Raw genomic sequence first — 18,499 nt, 5'->3', positions numbered from 1 at the left:
AGAATTCAAGGTGGGCGTCCATCGAACCACTGAGCCAAACTTTTTCGTAAGGAAAAAGCTAACTATCACCCGGGGATCCGACAGTTGCGTCCTCCGCCTCCCCTGCGTGGCACGTGCCCACAGGTCCCACCCACCACTTCTCTCCTTCATCTATTTTCTTTCATTCTATCCCCAAATTTCTCTGGTTGAAGAAGAGCTTGACCAGCGCTTCGCCTCTGTCTCCACCGAGCCCCGTTCGCCACTCCTGCGAGGATCCTACCAGCTCCCTCCCATCCTCCTGCATGCGCCGCCGTGTGCTGCCCTCACCCAATCTCCTGCACCACCGCGACTCTTCTCCATGCAGAGCCTGCAGTCAACATCGCCTCCGCAGGTGCTACCGCGAGCGGATGCTAGCAGTGCTCCCAGCCAAGGGCGTGGTGCTGCGAGGAGCGATGACGGTGCTACGATGGCGGACAGTGATGATGCAAAGTGCGAACGGCGGTGCTACCATGGGAAATCGACATTGCTGCCATGGGCCATCGACACTGCTACCATGGAGAACGGTGATGCTACCATGGGCCACCAGAGTTGCTACCACCGACCATCGGAGTTGCTACCACCGGACATCAGATTTGCTACGATGGGCTACCGGCAGTGCTACCACGGGCGGACTACTTTGTTGCAAGCGCCCACCATGCAGCTGCTACATCGGCGACAAGGTTCTCCGGCGCGGACTATGGCTCACGGAGGAGCAATGCCGACTTGCAAGGGTGGGGAGAGAGAACGGTGATGAGGGATGCCCATCATGAGGATAGTTGATGCACGAGGGTTGGGGAGAGAAACACCGTGCCAGGATTCTTCGGTGATGTTGCGATGGGGTTAACCAGCCGCGGCTGTGGCACACAGGAGGGACGGTGGTGGGAGGGAGGCTTTGCTTAGCGTGAGCGCGATGTGCAGGATGCGGGCTGTAGACGTGCAAGGCAAAACAGTTTCCTTATTGACTTAAATGTGACGATGACGCGAGCTGCATCGGACGACGCGGGAGGCGGAGGATCGGAAGCCTTGATCCCCCGAGGACGCTGAGCACTATCCTTTTCGTAAGCACTGCTCGGTTTCGTGGTGTCGTGACCGATACATTTGACAAATGACACACATTTACCGGAGTAACAAAATGACGCATTATTGGGTCATTGGCATATGGGTTCGAGAGAACCAACCTCTGGTAGGGTGGTTAGGAGAGCAGTGGCACCCCAGCCCACTAGAGTTTCAAACCTCAGGTTTGAAACTTTTGTGTCTCATTAAAGATGGAATGTTCTTCAGTGGAAGACGGCGTTCCCATCAACAGCGCGTTTGTAGTGTGTTTTGGAAAAAAAAAAAAACATATGGGTCCTAAACACCTGCCACGGTCACGAAGTGTGTCATCCGTATCAAAGTGGAATGTGAGTTATTTTCTTCGCCTCCAAGAAAGCTCGTTCCCAACTTCCGATCGACCGAGGCCAGACCGACCCGGAACCCACTCGGCCCATACACCGCTCTCTCCTCCGACCCCTCCAAACAGAGCTACCCCGCCGCCACTGCTCTTCCGCCGCGCATTCCGACGCCACCTTCACCACCCTCACCGCCACCCCGCCGCCACCGCTCTCTCCTCTCACCAACGCCACCTTCACCGCCCTCTCGCCGTCTTGCATCCGACCGTCGCCGCCGTAAATCGATCCACGCCACCGCCATCTAGCCGCCGCTACGCTCCGACCCCGCCACCGCGCTCTCGCCACCCCGCCTCGTAGCCACGCCACCACCGCGCTCCGACCGCCATCTAGCCGCTACGCTCCGACCCCGCCACCCCGCATCGTAGCCACGCCACCACCGCGCTCCGACCCCGCCACCGCGCTCTCGCCACCCCGCATCAGACCCAGTCGTGGCCACGCCACCACCGCGCTCTCGCCGCGACGCATCCGACCCGACACGCGCCACCGCCCTCTCGCCGCCGCCGCGTATCCGACCTAATCTGAGCCACGCCCTCGCCCTCGCCGCTCGAACGCCATGGAGGCGCCGTACCGCCAGCCGACGTCCCTGGAGGAGGTCCGCACGCTCTGGATAGGCGGCCTCAAGCACGGGGTCGACGAGAGATTCCTCTACGAGTGCTTCGCCCTCACCGGCGAGGTAGGTTTCCTGTTTCCACCCAACGAACTGTGTCTAGGCTCGCCGCTCGTGACGATTTGAGCCTGATTTGGCCGGGCTGGCGGAGGATTGCGGGTTGCTACCTAGGTGCGATTCGGGTGTGCTGGTCGTGCTTTGTTTGGTGATCAGGGTTTGATGCTTAGCTCTCAAATTGGTTCTAGCTACGAATTCGAGTAGTTAGCTGCTTCATCATCGTACTAGAATTAGCGAATTTGTTCCCGTGAGGGACGTTGATATTTTCATTGAATTCGAGTGGATGTCCCAAGTGGTTGCGTGTTATGTTTCCTGTGCTTTCAATTCGTGTGCCCAAGTGATTGTTTGTTATGTCCCAATGCAGAGGTAAATATGGTAGTGAACAGCGTGGTTCTGTTGAAAGTTTTCATTGAAACAGCAATATCACGTTGTTTTTTTTGCCGATGCTAGTGTTTTAGTTCCGTTTTCTTCACATTCCTGAGGTTTTTGTTCATCATAGCTTGTAGCTTTGTAAGAAGCATCACATAGTAAGGTGCACTTATTGATTCTTCTTAGATTGAAACTGCTGCAAGTTAGATGCCTCAGTAAGCCTTTAGCTGGTTGTCTGCAATAATTCTCTTGAACATTCTACGCCTTTGTCATCCAGTGCAACATGTGTTAGATAGCTGGACATGTGTCTGTAATATTGTTTTGACATGTCATGCTTGCAACTCTATACCGTGTCGTGCGATTTCAGTTAACTGTACTCTTTTCTACGTCCATTTCATTGGAGACAGTGTTTCTGTTATGTTCAGTTATTCAGGTAAATATGGTAGTGAACAGCGTGGTTCCGTTGAAAGTTTTCATTGAAACAGCAATATCGGGTTGTTTTCTTGCCCATGGTAGTGTTTTAGTTCCGTTTTCTTCACATTTCTGGGGTTTTTGTTCATCATAGCTTGTAGCTTTGTAAGAAGCATCACATAGTAAGCTGCGCTTATGGATTCTTCTAAGATTAGAACTGCTGCAAGGTAGACGCCTCGGTTTCTTCGTAAGCCTTTAGCTGTTTGTCTGCAACAATTCTCTTGAACATTCCATGCCTTGGCATCCAGTGCAACAAGTGTTAGATAGCTGGACATTTGATCCATTCTGGCCCCCATTCTGGACTTTGTTTGGTGTAAAGCTGATGATGCAATGTAATATTGTTTTGACATGTCATGTTTGCAACTCTATACCATGTCGTGCTGATTTCAGTTAACTGTACTCTTTTCTACGTCCACTTCCTTGGTGGCAGTGTTTCTGTTCTGTTCAGTTATTGAGGAGTAAATTTTCCACTTGTTGTGTTAGTAGTCTGACGACATCAATCATTTGAAAATGCAGGTACACTCTGTAAGATTGATACACAACAGAATTACAGGATCTCCTGAAGGTTATGGATTCATAGAGTTCATTTCACATGAAGCTGCTCAGAAAGCTCTTCAGAGTTACAATGGTGCACGAATGCCCGGAACCGAGCATAGATTCAGATTGAACTGGGCATCTTTCGGCTGTGGTGAGACGCGTCCTCATGAAGGAGCCGACCATTCGAATGGTCCATATTGCTCAGTCAGACAAACACGGATAAGTGCTGCAGATCCTAAGATACTCTATGGATCTCATCTTCATGATGGAGATGCTAAAGGTAATGCTTATTTGCAACCTTCTATTTTGGTGTTCTATTTCTTCTGATATAGGCCTGGTTATGATGTAGTCGTTGATTAGTTCTATTGCTTAGATGTAGTCCTTGATTAGTTCTATTGCTTAGATGTAGTTTTCGTTTAGTTCTAGGTCTCCTTTCATTGAGTTGATCTTCTGCAACCTGTATATTTCTGGAACTTTACCTATTTCATTCTATAGTCTAGACTTGATTGGATTATTTGTGGTGTAAATAGTCTTGGTTTGGAGTGGACTGCACATTTGACGTGCTAGAGAAGAGATGCACTGCTCGCATTTGCAACATTCTTGAGACTTCCAACTTCACTTTAAACTCAAAACATCTCAGTCCTTAACCATCATGAAAGCCAGAGTATGTGGCGGTGCAGTTACGCTTAGATGTGCCTTACTGTAGATTGTTAGACTGGTATGTGCAATACGTATATGTGCCTTATTATTGATTGTGAGACTAGCATGTGCAATATGAAACAACCATTTGGATACTGGTAACCAATGTCTCATTTATGTTCTTTATTATAGATTGTTGTTTTAACTATGCCAGTAAAATGCCAAAACTTTGGTGCCACTTTTGCAAAAATGGTCCCACTGATAATATAGTTGCATAAGATCATCCTCTTAACTTCAGTAATGTCCACTTCTGTTGTTTCTTCACTCCCTTTATTCATCTTCCCATGTTCCCTGGTATGCAAATTCTACCTTGCTGCATTCACGGGATGACATGCTGAGCATGACGGGAGTTGAGGGCTTTGATCTGGTGTAACCCTAGCCGCCTCTGCCACCTGTCGCTGCCATGCTCTGTACTTCTGCTTCTCCCTTCTTTTCTTCTTCCTGTTCTCTTTTGTTTTTGTGATTGGTGGCTTTGGGGTTAAGGTCGGGTTTCCTGTTTGTTTTTTTGTTAATGACATCATACGCTTGCTTTGCAGTTTGCCCTGTTACTTGTACCAGCACTTCGTCCATGACATCTTTCCCTTCCCTCATTTTGTTATCATGCATCCCCCCATGTTGGCCGTATCACTAAGGTGATGTCTGTGTGCGTGCAGTTGACTAAGCGAAAAGGTGCTTAGCATGCCTCATCGTATGCAGTTGACTAAGCGTGCAGTTGACAACCATGGTGATATCTATCCAGTGCTTGCCACCACATTCCTCTTGTTATATTGCATTTGCTGCTTTTATGTTGCCCTGACTAGTAGGCTCAGCACATGTTGCTGCTGCCCACATCTGTTTACTGTTGAATAGCTTTATGTGTTTTCTCAGTTGTTCTACGTGTAATATTTTTCTTAAAAAAGCTGTTCTGCATGTAACTGGTTTCTATAAATTGCAGGCAAAGAAGCGGTCATTCCATCTGTTGGAAAAATTAACAGGTAAAAATCTTTATGTTTCTCTTGTTGCAGAACATTTTTGCTGTAATCTTTACTTGCTGCCACTTTCAATTTTCATGATACCTTACTGCTAATACCTTACTGCTTGCTGCTGACGCTGCCAATTTATTTGTTGCAGGAAAATCGTTTGTGATGCATATGAGAGGCGTCCTCATGCAGGAGCTGACCATTCAAATGGTGGATTTTGCTCAACCACCCCTTTGCAGATAAGTGCTGCAATTCCTAATACATCTGCTGGATCTCAGCTTCAGAATGGAGCTGCTAAAGGTAATGATTATCTGTAACCTACTACGTCGGTGTTCCCAATGCAACACAGTACTACTTGATGGTGTGTTGTATTATAACCAACTGTACTCATAAGGCACTTCATTTGACGCATGGGCTCATATGAATCTCTTGTTAGTGCTAATAAAACAATGATCTGTCTGTAATGGTACAGTGCAATGTTTCATCAGTATTGTAAGGCAACGCAACAACTATTGCAAGCAGATTTATTCTTTAGAAGAAGTATTTGTCGTTGATATATTTTAACTGCTCTTTTATGTTTAATATGTAGCGATGTACCCAGCAGCAGCTTATACAATTCCACAGGTCCAAACTGCCCTACCAGATAGTAATCTTACAAAGACCACTGTAAGCAGTATTATCATATTGATTGGTGTCTGTTATGTTGGTTATGCTATTTACCTTGGGATTCATCTGCAGATATTTATTGGCAACTTAGATCCAAATGCTACAGAAGAAGAGCTGAGGCAGATATGTGTGCAGTTTGGGGATCTTATACGTGTAAAGATTCCAGTTGGTAAAGGATGTGGATTTGTAGAATTTGCATCTATGTGAGTACTGTACTAAGAAAAAAGGTTACTGTTGTATTCCTTGAAATAAATTACTGAATGAAAAACAAAGAAAACTTCACAAAGGCACATAAACGAAAACTTAACTCTGTAGAATCTGGGAAAGGTGTGTCAAAATCTCTCAACAGGAACAGATACTATACGCCTTTATATTTATTTTTATGTGGATATGTTTGTATTTTTGCTGTACAGTTGCTATTTTCTTTTTACATTGTTGATGGTTGGTTTCATTTCTTGATGACTCCTCTTTGTGCTAGCATATAGTTATTGTTTGAATGGTTCAAGTATGATGTGTTTACCACTAAGATAATTGTTTCAGGGTATCAGCTAAAGAGGCTATTAAACGCCTACATGGCACAGTGATTGGTCAGCAAGTCGTTAGGTTGTCATGGGGCAGGAGTCCTGCCAGTAAGCAGGTATATCACCCTTAATTAAATTTATATTTCACAAACCTGATATTTAGTAATCTCTCAAAGTATGCTCCAGGGTCCACTAGAAACAATATTGGTAATAAAAAAGTTTTAGGTTCAAATCAGCCTCTTTGCACAAAAAAGCAAGGGAAAGGCTTCTTAGAAAATCCCTTCCCCAAACCCATGACGTGTGGGGGCTTTCTGCACTGGGCACACCCTAATTAATTGTTTGAATAGCATATATTTGACTTTTGCGGCCCTTTAGGGATACAAGTGGGCTGACCCACTGAATAATGCTGTTAATTGGTGGTTCACTGCCAACATAACTGAGAATTCAGTTTGCGCACATGCTCTTGCGTTTTAGTTGTGAAGGCAAATTACTAGGATAGACAGCTGAGTGAAGCCAACCTGGTTAACTTGCATCTATTCCCAGGGGATATACTTAAAATCTGGGTAATGTGATGTTTGTGCTTCACAGCTATAAAACGTATACTTATGAACTGGGTAGCGCAATATCTGTGTACATATTTTTTTCAACCTTGCAGAATCGAACTAGGAACTAACTCCTCCTGCAACATTCCAGGTTGAGGGAGCAACTGGGATGGCATCAGCAGCTGGGAGCCATATCCCAGGGATGGAGCAGAACAAGATGTATGATCTAGTGAACTTACCTGACATTGACAAGTAAGCGCAGTCCCACTTATCACGAGTTTGTCGATCGGCTGTTTTACCCTGAGCTCTAAACCATGCACCTCTTCTGTTAGGGGGGTTAAGGTTGTCACATATCCAGATACTGCGGGATCTGAAGGATATGGATTCATAAAGTCTGCAGCTGAAAATGAGAAGATCTGTGCAGTGACAGAAACGAATGGTGCATGTTGCTCAACCAGACCTATGCAGACAAGTGCTGTAATTCCAAAGGCATCTTCTGGATCTCAGCATCAGGATGGAGCTGCTAAAGGTAATGACTTACTATTTTGGCGTTCCCAGTGCAACACAGTAAGTAACTAAGTATGGAGCTTCAGTATGGCTATAGAATATGTTGGATATGATAGGCTTGCATCCCTAGATTTTAAGTCGACAGAGGCTACTCATTTTTCCAGATTGCAATAGCTGTTATGGACTTGTGATATAAGTGCCAAACCTTGTCAAGAACCATGATTAGATGTACTACCAGCTAGTTTTAATACAGCTAGAATGAGAATCAGCATCTTGTGATTAATAGTACCCATAGGGACGAAAATGCCCCTTTGTTTAAGTTGGGTAATGTTCAAGCAACTGAGGATTCAGAATAGCAATTCGTAGTTAATGAAGATTACTTGCTGTAAGCCAGATAAATAATTCCACTCAAATTTACCTAATGGAGCCGTGGTAAAACGCCAAGTCATTTTTGTAACACTAATCGCAAAGACAGTATTTATGCGCTCGTAATGTTATTGTCCAGTTATGGATCCCCTCTCATCTCCTCCCCGGCTTACTGCAGAGTTTCTTGAGGTTAAAGTGGGGACTTTGTCCTTCCGTGTCAAGGATCTTGTTTCACTTCCTCTAAAGATTGGGTCAGTGTCAGCGCACCCAACTGTCTTACTGGAGATAAATAATAAGAGAAGAAGAAGAAGAAAAAGAAGAAAAAGAAGAAAAAGAGAAAGAAGACAACTGGTTCTGCTTCTCCAAGGAAAAATTCTCTTTCACCCTCATCTACACCCTCATCTACGCCCTTATCTACTCAATCTACCGTTGGTTCTTCGGCTCCACCGTGGGGAGGATTTTTACCAGTTTGGAGTGTTCCGTGGTCAGGCTTACCATGTGGCTGTCCATGGCCAGTTTTGCCAGGGGATGCCTTGAACATAGAACCAACACAATATGGGCTGCACAGTATGTTACCTGATGAGCCCAATGAGATACTGGCTTCTTTTAAGCCATGGCTGCAGGTATGTATGCCTTTTTTTGTTATATGTGAAATATGTAGATTCTATCATTTAATTTCTTTAACATGTCTTACTGGTATAGTCGTGCATGTGTTTTAGGACTCTTTTTTCAGTACTCCAAAAAGTGTGTTGTAAACATCTTAAAGTAACCACAGTATTTATAGAAACAGAGGTATTGCTGAAATACTTCAAAAAAAAAAAAACACCCTTATTACTGATAGAAAGTTTGACTTAACGTTGTATGCATGAATTACCTAATTATGCTATGTGCATGGACTAATTTTGTTCCCAAGTACGCAACGTTACCATGAACTCTTCTCTTTTCTGCAGCTATGGCTCAAATGTCTAGTTTTGTATGATTCATTAGTTTGTGTTCTTTAACAGAGATTCTATGGCTATGGAGGCACGGTCCCCTGTCCTCGTGATTTAGTTCCTTTAGAAGAATTCAAGAAAAAATGTCCTCTTAGTGAACCTTATGTCCTCCATAATTTGAAAGAGATCGGAGTGACCACCAATAGTGGCAGGTTTGTTCTTGGGGGATTATTGGATGATGTCATCAATACATTCAAGTCCGGATTCAGCTGGGGTGGGGATTTCAGTAAAGATGACATAGCTGTGCAGATTGGTGTCAGGTGCTATGTTTCCAAGATGGCTAATTTGCCAGGGACATACGAGAATCTGTGTAAAGATCTGGACCAAATGGCAGAGGCTATGATCCCACATTTCAGAGGAGTGCACAAAATTGCCTTTATTGATCATCTCTATAAAACAATGAAGAATCCTCCTCCTCTCTCATCTACTAGACAAAAAATACAACGATATCTTAAGTTCTTGAAGTCGCATCCTGCTCGTGCTGATCCTCTTTCTGTATCAAGCCTTTTGGTTGGCATAGCACAGACCTACAAGTCAATGGGCCTGAGTGACAAGAAAGCATTTGAAGCTGCTGTAGCTACAATCAACCTTCTCAACCCACCCGATTGGAGAGATGAGGTCAAGTCTGATCCATTGTGGAGTAAAGTGTATACTGCGAAACAAAGAAAATCGAAGAAGAAAAAGAAAAAGGAAAGATATGCATGCACTGCCATCAGCTTGTCAACCTTTTTGAGGCACTTTATCATCCATTCTCCTGAGTATACACTTGTATGTATAATATCTTTATATTGACTTACTCTCTGTTGATTTAGGAAAATAATCATGATACTAGAACTAATAAGTTTCCTACAGGTTGGTGGTGTCCAGCTCATGAAAACCATAGATGAGGTTGATTACCTTGTTTCTGATTTCTTTGATAACTTCATCGCTGAACTGTTCGAAGTCTTGGTTTGTGAATTCGATATGGATAAAGATATGTACGTCATCTTTAAATAATGTGGTCTCTTTGAAATAATAACCGCTCATATCCTTCAAAATGATGAACTTTCTGTCATGCAGCTTGAAATCTGTATGGAAGATGTATGATGTTGGTGAAGATCGGAAGGAAGTCATTAAAAGAATTTGGAAGTGTGAGAATGAGCTGGATTTTATGCTCGACACACAGGAGGTAAACTGTCTTCTGCCTTCTCTCTTATCATTTACTGCCGGTACTGCTGTTTTAGATTATACATTATGTGTATATTCATTACAGATCTACTAGGCAAAAAGTGAAGCTTGGCCCCATAGTTTGCATGTATTTGTTTCCTCAACAGTAACTTAGGATACTAATGTGACTTTGGCAGCCGTTCAAACTCCTTTCATTGTTTTCGTGTCCTAGGGAAAAATGTCCGCTTATTAATATATGTTCTGCTGTTCATTCTTTATTTAGCAACTTGATTTGGTTACCATATACTGTCCATTGAGCAATATAATTTACCCATTACAGAAGTTCTAGTTCATTATCTGGATCTTCATTTTCTGGAATTCTCTTATGTTCTAGAGCAGGCCTCCCCTTCTGCCTGCTCTGCAGCTCCACTTCCTGAGCTATATTCTTTTGTGCTGTTTCTTCAACTTTCCCGCTGCTTTCACACCACTCTTTGTATGTTCTAGCTGTTTCATCCCCGGCTGGATCACACCCAGCAATCATGTAGTGGCCATTCTCTACCTGTTCAGTCATTGGTGGCTCTGCAACTGTTTCTCCAAATTTAGCCACCTCAGCCCACTCGCTATCTGCTACTTCCAGGTTATTGTTGATTGCCCTGTATGTCAGCAAGAGCACTGTCACTCATCGCTATTCTCCTCCAATGCAAGAAGATAGGCATCCGGAGCTAGCTTGCAGGTCTCATCACCTATTGTCAAACCAAACGTTCACCTCTTGAGGGCTGGTCCATTGAAAATATGCAGTAACTTCTTTCATTAAATCGACTATTGAATATTATTCAGAATCGACAAGCCACCACTTGCTGTGTTGCTCGTAGTGTACTATGTTAGTTTGTCCACCTTGGCCAATTGATGGCGACAGCCACAGGCTTTCCAAAGGTGGCACAAGCAGGTTTGTGGACTGGCCGTTGTCTGCCCTCATCTCTAATGTCTAGTAATTGTGCAGCCATTTGGTGGTAAATGCGTGTCATATTTTGAGTAATTGCAATCTTTTGGTGGTATAGAAAGGAAAGAGAACCTTTAATGTTATTTTGCTTAAGTGGTGATTTTTAATGACAGAGCCAGTTTTCCTTGTATACTGTTAACTTGCTACGCCTTTCGCCTTATATCCATAACATGGCAGATACTTTTTTTTTGACCTGGAAAGTGTAGATGAAGCCAGCGGATTCTAATTTGCATGCCTTGCAGTTCACCTGGAGTATGTTTATTTTCTTCTCAGGTTACATTGATGCAAAGTCATGTTGAGGCTTCCACTTCAGGTCAAGCAATGATCGACTGACAAAAGAGTGAAACCTTCTTTCAGGGTATGCATGCATGCCCTTGTTTTCAAGAAATTGTGACCCTTTACATTAATTTCCAACTGGCTCCTTTACTGTTTGTGGTACTTTGTGTAGAGCTGTCTGCCGCGTCTTGATGGGCTGAATTGCTAGTAACCGTCGTGCCTCTGTGGACCGAGTTGTTGAACAACTGTCTGCAGTTGCACTTGGTTCTGTTGTGCCTCGTCGGACTGAACTGCTGATGACCAGAGTCTCGATGGACCTAGTTGGTTTGAATTGCTGATAACCGTCACACCTCTGTGGACGGAGTAGTTGAACAACTGGTACCGTTGCTGACTTGGCTCTGTCATGCCTTGGTGGACTGAACTGCTGATCGTCATATGCCTCCGTGGACCGAGTTGTTGAACAACTGAAGTACTCTGACAAAAATGAATCATGCCAGAACATAAACCTGGCGAGTAGGATGAGTGAAACTATTACCATCTTTTCTGTATGATGAATGTTGTTTATTTCTGCTATTGTGTTATCCTGCACCTGCAGCTTTGACAGCACTGTTTTTGTTTGCGTTGTGTGATTGGTTTAGCTATTCCTTGCTGTGTGTCTTTCCGACTCTCTACATTAGAGCATCTCCCCCCCCCCCCCCCCCCCCAAATAGATGCCAACAGATGCGTAGGTACAACCCTATTGGATTTAGGGAACGAACTCCCACACCGGCATCACCTGTGGCCTCAATAAATTTTTTTTAATAAAAAGTTAGAAGCTGGCTATGTCACCTGAGAAGGGTGGGTAAGAGCAAGAATAGTAGGAGGCGGCTAAAAAACCCATCTAGGTTTCGTCCCTCTCGTCGGCGTTGTTGATGGTCCGCTCCACCTCCGGTGACCTTGGGGCCTTGGAGGTGTGGCGGACTGCGGCCTCTCGCCGGCGGGAAGGTTTCAGTTCTTCGTTTAGTCTGTTCTCGGTGTCTTCTTCTGGATGGTGAGACGATGGCTACTTCCTGAAGTCAGAATAAGGTTCTCCCTGTCCTATCCTCGCTCCAGTGATGCATCTAGCGTCGTCGGAGGGTGTGTGGAGTTGTGTGTCAGGCGGATCTCCCGTGATCTAGTCATCTTTCGTGTTCGATTGTCTGGTTGCAGGACAGTCTCTTCCGATCTACGGTTATCATCATTAGCGATGGTTGCTGCTCTGGTGCACTGGTCCTTTGGGGCCTTAGCACGACGACTTCCCGCCTGTCTACTACAACAAGCTCTACTACGACAAGCTTTGCATGACTCCAGTGATGGAGGGGCAAGGACGGCGGCGCGCCTTCGGCTCGTGCTAGTATCTGCAGTCATCGCTAGGTGGTCCAATGACCTACTTGTAATTTTTATTACTTTTAGACATCTTTGTACTACTGTTGATGATTATTAATAGATCGGTGGAATTTCGCAAAAAAAAGTTAAAACTATGGATAGAAATTCGAATTCAGGTTTTCGAATATGAAGTCTAGGCTAACATCCAGCCACCAAATCGCCGTCATACATAGTCCGGCTACCAAAAGAAGACAAGTTGAGCTTCGAGGCCAAATGATCACATGAATGGCGACATCGGTGGCTCAACTTCGACGACGTCCTCCTCGTCGGCAATCTCCTGCGGCACCTCCATCGCCGGCACGGGCTCAACGGGCGCTGGCAGGTGCCGATGCTGTCACGGACGCCGCTGCAGCAGCTTGCGCCGCCCATACCTCTTTGCCGATGCGCTCGCGGTACATCTCGTGCCACGCCCTCGCCAATGGGTCCATGTCTGCCATCAAGATCTTGGATTCTTGAGTCATCTTGGCCAACGAAAGTTTTGTCACTTCATTCGTGGCTTTCATTGCCGCGGCGTGAGCTTTCATCTTCGCCGCCTACACCTTCTCGCTCTCCAACTTAATCTTCACATCTTCCTTATCCATTATTGATTTTCACATGGCGGCTGACCTATTTGCCGCCTCCTTGTTCTCCATGGAGAAGGAGTACATCATCTTCTCGAAGGAGGCGTCCGACGGCCAATCCCGGCGCCGCATTCCTCTCAGCCTTGGTCTTCTTGTTGCCAATTGGGCGCCCGACGAAGGTGGCGGCGGTCGACTAGCCCATCTTCTCCGGCGCCGTCCTTGTTGAGAAAGAAGCAGACGACGTACCACTTCTTGCAATCCTCAAGTTTTTTGAAGCAATGCATGAAGAGGAAAGCTTTGCCCTATTCTCACTCTTGGACATATCAAGGGCGGCGAAGAACTAGCAAATGAATAATGACACATGATCAAGTTTCTTGAAGCAATGCATGACAAAGACATTAACAAGATAAGCTATGACACATGATCAAATGGACATAGAAGAAACATATCCAATTGTTCATCGTTTTGCCGCTCTCTTTCCAGTTCTTGACCTTCTCGTAGTATCCATGAACTTTGCTACACGCCGCATTGACTATGTTCCACGGTGAGAGAGGGTGCCCTCGTTCTGGATCATGTGGATGGTGGCGTAATCACCATAATTATTCCTCTCATTGAATTGATCAAGGAAGCGCTTGTAGTACTTGCCGGAGATTTGATTGGCTCCGGTTATGGGGCAGAAGCTCACTACCTTAAACGCATCGACGAGGCACTCATTCTCTAAGGCCTTCCACCTAGAGTCCTAGACCCACGAGTGCCGGCGGTCGGCTTCTTCCTCTTCTTCGTCGTGGTCATGCCGGTGTCGGCGTCGATCAGCACCTCCTCACCCTCCTCATCCTCGGCGTCCTCCTCCTCTTCCTCGACCTCTTCGCCATAGTCGTCGCCGCCGATGCCGGGTTCGTAGCCGTCACCACCATGGCGGATGAAGCCACTCAAGATCTAGGCGCCATCCATCTATGCAAAAAAATGATTTTGACTCGCATGCGGTCTACTATATGTACAAGATGAGAAAACTCAAGTCATCATCGCCCATGGACACGCCGGACGCGCTGCCAAACACCTAATGGGCGTTCCTACTTTCGCCGCTGAAGAGGCTACAGGGGAGTCCTATGTCGCCATTCACGTGGCCGGCGTTGCTGCCCGAGACGCGATGGCGCAGATCTGGCGACGCGTTGAGGTCGGGGAAGCGAAAGGCGCCACTGCCCCTCGATGCCAAATCCGGTGAGAACGTGGCGTTGGGGTCGACGGTGTCGCTCTTGGCGTACTCGGGGGAGTAGTGGGCGCAACTGTCCATCTGGGACAACCGCATCTGCGAGAGCGACGGTGCCTCCGCAAAGTACCCCGACGACGAGGGTGAGCCACCCAAGCTAAGGCACACTTTGGCCGCGGCCGCCGCTTTCGCAGCCTCGGCTTGGTGCGCCTTCTGTGGTCGGCTGCGATGAGAGCGCATCGGCGTTTCTCCTCATCCCACGCCTCCTGCGATATGCTTGCCGGCTTCTCCTTCGGTGCCACAGTGCGTGGCTTCACCGGCATCTTCGCTGACTTCACCGGAGCTCTCTTCTTCTGTGGCATGGCAGCGGAGAGGGTTTTGCGCGGCGTGATATGGACGGGCGCGGGAGATTACGGGTGGGAGAAATGAGCGGCGGACGGGAGGGTAATAGCCTAAAAAATTGTAGGATTTGGATTTCTCTGGCTGCCAAGGCGGGCCCACCCGCAAAACCGTCGTGGTGATTGACGCCGGCGCGCCCGATTCACGCCCTTTGCGAAGAAGCTGACACGTGGTTGCCGGCGCTTTTATTAGGTTCAAAACTGCGCCAGCATTGTCGGTGTGAGTCCGAAAACTGCACTGGCCCTAAGATGGCTATCGAGGCCGCTATCGGGAGCGCTGGTGAAGATGCTTTTACACATATAGAAATCAAATAAGCCGGATTAATTCTGATATACTTTTAATTGAAAGAGTTTTCCCTATTGCTATGGATAAACAGATCAGTACAAAAAGACGGAATCGGATCGGTTCCCTTAATCCAATCTCGTCTCGGAGTCGGGCTTGCACACACACTCCGGGCCGGAGACGCGTCTCAGTACTTATATGATTTAAGTCACGCTGGAGCAACAGCAAATTCCAAACAAAAATCGAGTTTGAAGAACTAGCTAGGATTCGCTGGATCTCGACCGAAGCAGGACCCACCGGGGATGTCGAGGTCCCGCATCCTTCCCGCATCCTTACGTCCGCCGGCCGTGCCCGACCCTGCCGGCGCCATCCGCGCTCGCCCCTGTGTCCTCTTCGATCCCGTCGGTTACTTCGCCGACGGCGAGAACTCCACGACGGCTCAAGCGGAGACGAGCAAAGGGCAAGTCGTGCAGGTGTCTTTCACCCTCGCCGACCCGCCGGCCGTCTCCTATGTGTGCGTCCATTGCCCCGGCATGGAAGTAGACGACTTTGCTGTGGAGCCGGTCGTGCTCTGTGCCGACGGCCCCTTGGTCCTCCTCGCCGTCACCTTCATTTACTATCCGACCAGACCCGTCTGCGTGCGGCCTGGTTTCTCCGAGTACTTCCTGTACAAGGCTGGCCCGGGGAAGCCATCGCTCGAGCTGATCCCGGCCCCCCACGTTTATCGCCCCTTTCAGTTCAGGAATAGCGAAGTTGGCATATTGCACTGCGGTAACGACCAATTTGTCATTGCTGTCCTCGAGCTCAACCGGCTCAACCTCGCCGAGGATTGGAAATACGATCTCCACCTCTTCTCCCGCAAGAGCAATGTGTGGATCACCAAGCCGGTGACGCGGGACCTGTCTTGTGACTGGGATCCTGCGATGCTCCATAGCACCAGTAAGGTGGTCAACATTGGGGGTGGCAAGCTGGGCTGGGTTGATCTCTGGCGTGGCATTCTCGTCTGCGACGTGCTTCGCACCGACACCGATCCGTTTGTTCGCTTCACCCCACTTCCAGACCCTATGGAGAGCAACAAAGACGACCTTGGGGATACATGTCCAAGAGCCATTCGGGATATCAGTTGCACCAATGGTTCTTTCAAGTTTGTGGAGATGGAGTTTCTGGGCGACAGTGACGACGACGATGATGATGAAGATGGAGACGGTGAAAATGATGACGATGATGGTAATGTTGATGATGATGATGATGACGATAAGGATGATAACGATGATGATGTCAAAAATGACAAGGACTATCGTGACTATTGGACGGCTACCGTGTGGATGAAGACTCTTTCTGGGGATTGGCATATACTTCACTCAATCGACGTTGTTGACATCTCGGTGTCCACAAGCCACTCTGATGTGGTTCCTGAGCTTTGGGATGACAAGGCAATGAAACCGTCACTAACGAAGCTGTTGACTGCATCTCCCGCCCTGTCATTGCTTGATGACAGTGTTGTTTACATGATGTGCAAGGTTAACTTTGACGATCCAAGAGCATGGATGATCTCTATTGACATGAGGACAAGGGAAGTGATACAAATCTTCCCGTTTTGCGCTGACCGGGTCTGCAACGTCACTGTGAATTACCATCCGTTTTCCTTCTCCAGCTATGTAAATGCATCTTAAGGTAGACATGGCAACATCGGTCTGAATAGAGTTAGCAATGTTATAACTGAGGTGCCGCATATTCGTGTATAATGCGGTTACTGATTAAATGTACATGATATCCTATTTGCTTATGATGTAACAATTTATTTTCTCCGTTGATTACCTGATTAGTGATACGTCTCTTTGCATTGGTGCGACCGTATATTTCTGTGTTGATGGAAGTTGACATTTCATTTTGTAGTCTAGACTTGATTCGGTTATTTGTGAATTTGTGGTGTAGATCGTCTTGGTTTCATGGTTTGCGGTGGGCTACATGCACATTTGATGTGCTAGAAAAAGAGATGGGCATTTGCTTCGATTAGTTTGAATTCGATTTCGAGTTTCAGTGATAGATGGAAAAAATTCAGTTAGATGAGAACCAAGCCTTGCAGCCTTGTCGTGGTAGAAGGGAGCAGCGCTATTTGCACTACACAAGGCGACGTCCCTACTCGCATGACCTTGCTCGGGACGGCATCAGAGCAGCAGCATGAGCCGCCATGATGCTCCAGCAGCCGAAGCTGGCTTTCAAGCTGCTCCACACAGCTGGCGCCATCAGTAGGTGAAGGAGAACATCGAGACTTCACAGCTAGGATCTGAGCCCCATGCTGCCTCTCGCCGACGCCTCTGTCTACGCCGTCGCGGCGGAATCCGAAGGTGAACTGTCCTGGCCGTCGTGGACAGAATCCGATCGGTTCCCTGAGTCCAATCTCGTCTCGGACTCGGAGTCGGCATTGCACACACACCCTGGGGCGGAGACGTGTCTCAGTCAGTACTTATGATTTAAGTCACGCTCGAGCAGCAACAAATTCCAAACAGAAATCGAGTTTGAAGAACTAGGAGTCGCTCGATCTCGACGGAAGCAGGACCCACCGGGGATCGATGCCGAGGTCCCGCATCCCTCCCGCATCCTTAAGTCCGCCGGCCGTACCCGACCCTGCCGGCGCCTTCCGCGCTCGCCCCTGTGTCCTCCTCGATCCCGTCGGTTACTTGGCCGACGGCGAGAACTCCACGACGGCTCAAGCGGAGACGAGCAAAGGGCAAGTCGTGCAGGTGTCTTTCACCCTCGCCGACCCGCCGGCCGTCTCGTATGTGTGCGTCCAATGCCCCGGCATGGGAGTGGACGACTTTGCCGTGGAGCCGGCCGTGCTCTGCGCCGACGGCCCCTTCGTCCTCCTCGCCGTCACCTTCATTTGCTATCCGACCAGGCCCCCCGTCTGCGTGCGGCCTGATTTCTCCGAGTACTTCCTGTACAAGGCCGGCCCGGGGAAGCCGTCGCTCGAGCTGATCCCGGGCCCCCACGTTTATCGCCGCTTTCAGTTCAGGAACGAGGAAGTTGGCATATTGCACTGCGGTGACGACCAATTTGTCATCGCTGTCCTCGAGCTCAACCTCGCCAATCACAAGGGTTGTTGGAACTACGATCTGCACCTCTTCTCCCGCAAGAGCAATGTGTGGATCACCAAGCCGGTGACGCGGGACCTGTCTTGTGACTGGGATCCCGTGCGCCATAGCACCCACAAGGTGGTCAACGTTGGGGGCGGCAAGCTGGGCTGGGTTGATCTCCGGCGTGGCATTCTCATTTGCGACGTGCTTCGCACTGACGCCGACCCGTTTGTTCGCTACACCCCGCTTCCAGACCCTGTGGAGAGCAACAAGGATGACCTTGGGGATACATGTCCAAGAGTCATTCGGGATATCACTTGCACCAATGGTTCTTTCATGTTTGTGGAGATGGAGTTTCTGGGTGAGGATGACGATGAGGATGACGACAA

The 18,499-nt window shown here is 47.7% G+C and overlaps 1 protein-coding gene across 2 annotated transcripts; it reads left to right on the top strand.

Moving 5' to 3' along the window:
• The first annotated feature begins 1,486 nt into the window (after window positions 1–1,486).
• On the top strand, window positions 1,487–8,908 carry LOC127296927 (polyadenylate-binding protein RBP47B'-like). 2 transcript variants are annotated; one of them, XM_051327175.1, is made up of 11 exons: window positions 1,487–2,139; window positions 3,487–3,787; window positions 5,141–5,180; window positions 5,317–5,465; window positions 5,755–5,831; window positions 5,904–6,034; window positions 6,372–6,468; window positions 7,046–7,146; window positions 7,227–7,423; window positions 7,946–8,390; window positions 8,772–8,908. In XM_051327175.1, the coding sequence occupies exons 1-10, from the start codon at window positions 2,020–2,022 to the stop codon at window positions 8,302–8,304; spliced, it is 1,572 nt and encodes a 523-aa protein (XP_051183135.1). In that variant the 5' UTR covers window positions 1,487–2,019; the 3' UTR covers window positions 8,305–8,390; window positions 8,772–8,908. The 2 variants fall into 2 exon arrangements, with proteins under 2 accessions (XP_051183135.1, XP_051183136.1); XM_051327176.1 differs by lacking the exons at window positions 7,946–8,390; window positions 8,772–8,908 and having other exon boundaries at window positions 7,237–7,417.
• Window positions 8,909–18,499: the final 9,591 nt, after the last annotated feature.

The sequence above is a fragment of the Lolium perenne genome, chromosome 4, assembly GCF_019359855.2.
Source record: "Lolium perenne isolate Kyuss_39 chromosome 4, Kyuss_2.0, whole genome shotgun sequence".
In the NCBI taxonomy this organism is placed as follows: Eukaryota; Viridiplantae; Streptophyta; class Magnoliopsida; order Poales; family Poaceae; genus Lolium; species Lolium perenne.
The sequence above is the reverse complement of the archived record's forward strand: the minus strand, read 5'-3'. Positions and strand labels throughout refer to the sequence as shown.

Bases quoted from the DNA above. Each gene is read 5' to 3' on its own strand.
- LOC127296927 (XM_051327175.1), top strand. From the start codon at position 2,020: ATGGAGGCGCCGTACCGCCAGCCGACGTCCCTGGAGGAGGTCCGCACG. The intron at 2,140-3,486 runs GTAGGTTTCCTG...TTGAAAATGCAG, and splicing joins GCTTCGCCCTCACCGGCGAG to GTACACTCTGTAAGATTGAT. The intron at 7,424-7,945 runs GTAATGACTTAC...GGCTTACTGCAG, and splicing joins TCAGGATGGAGCTGCTAAAG to AGTTTCTTGAGGTTAAAGTG.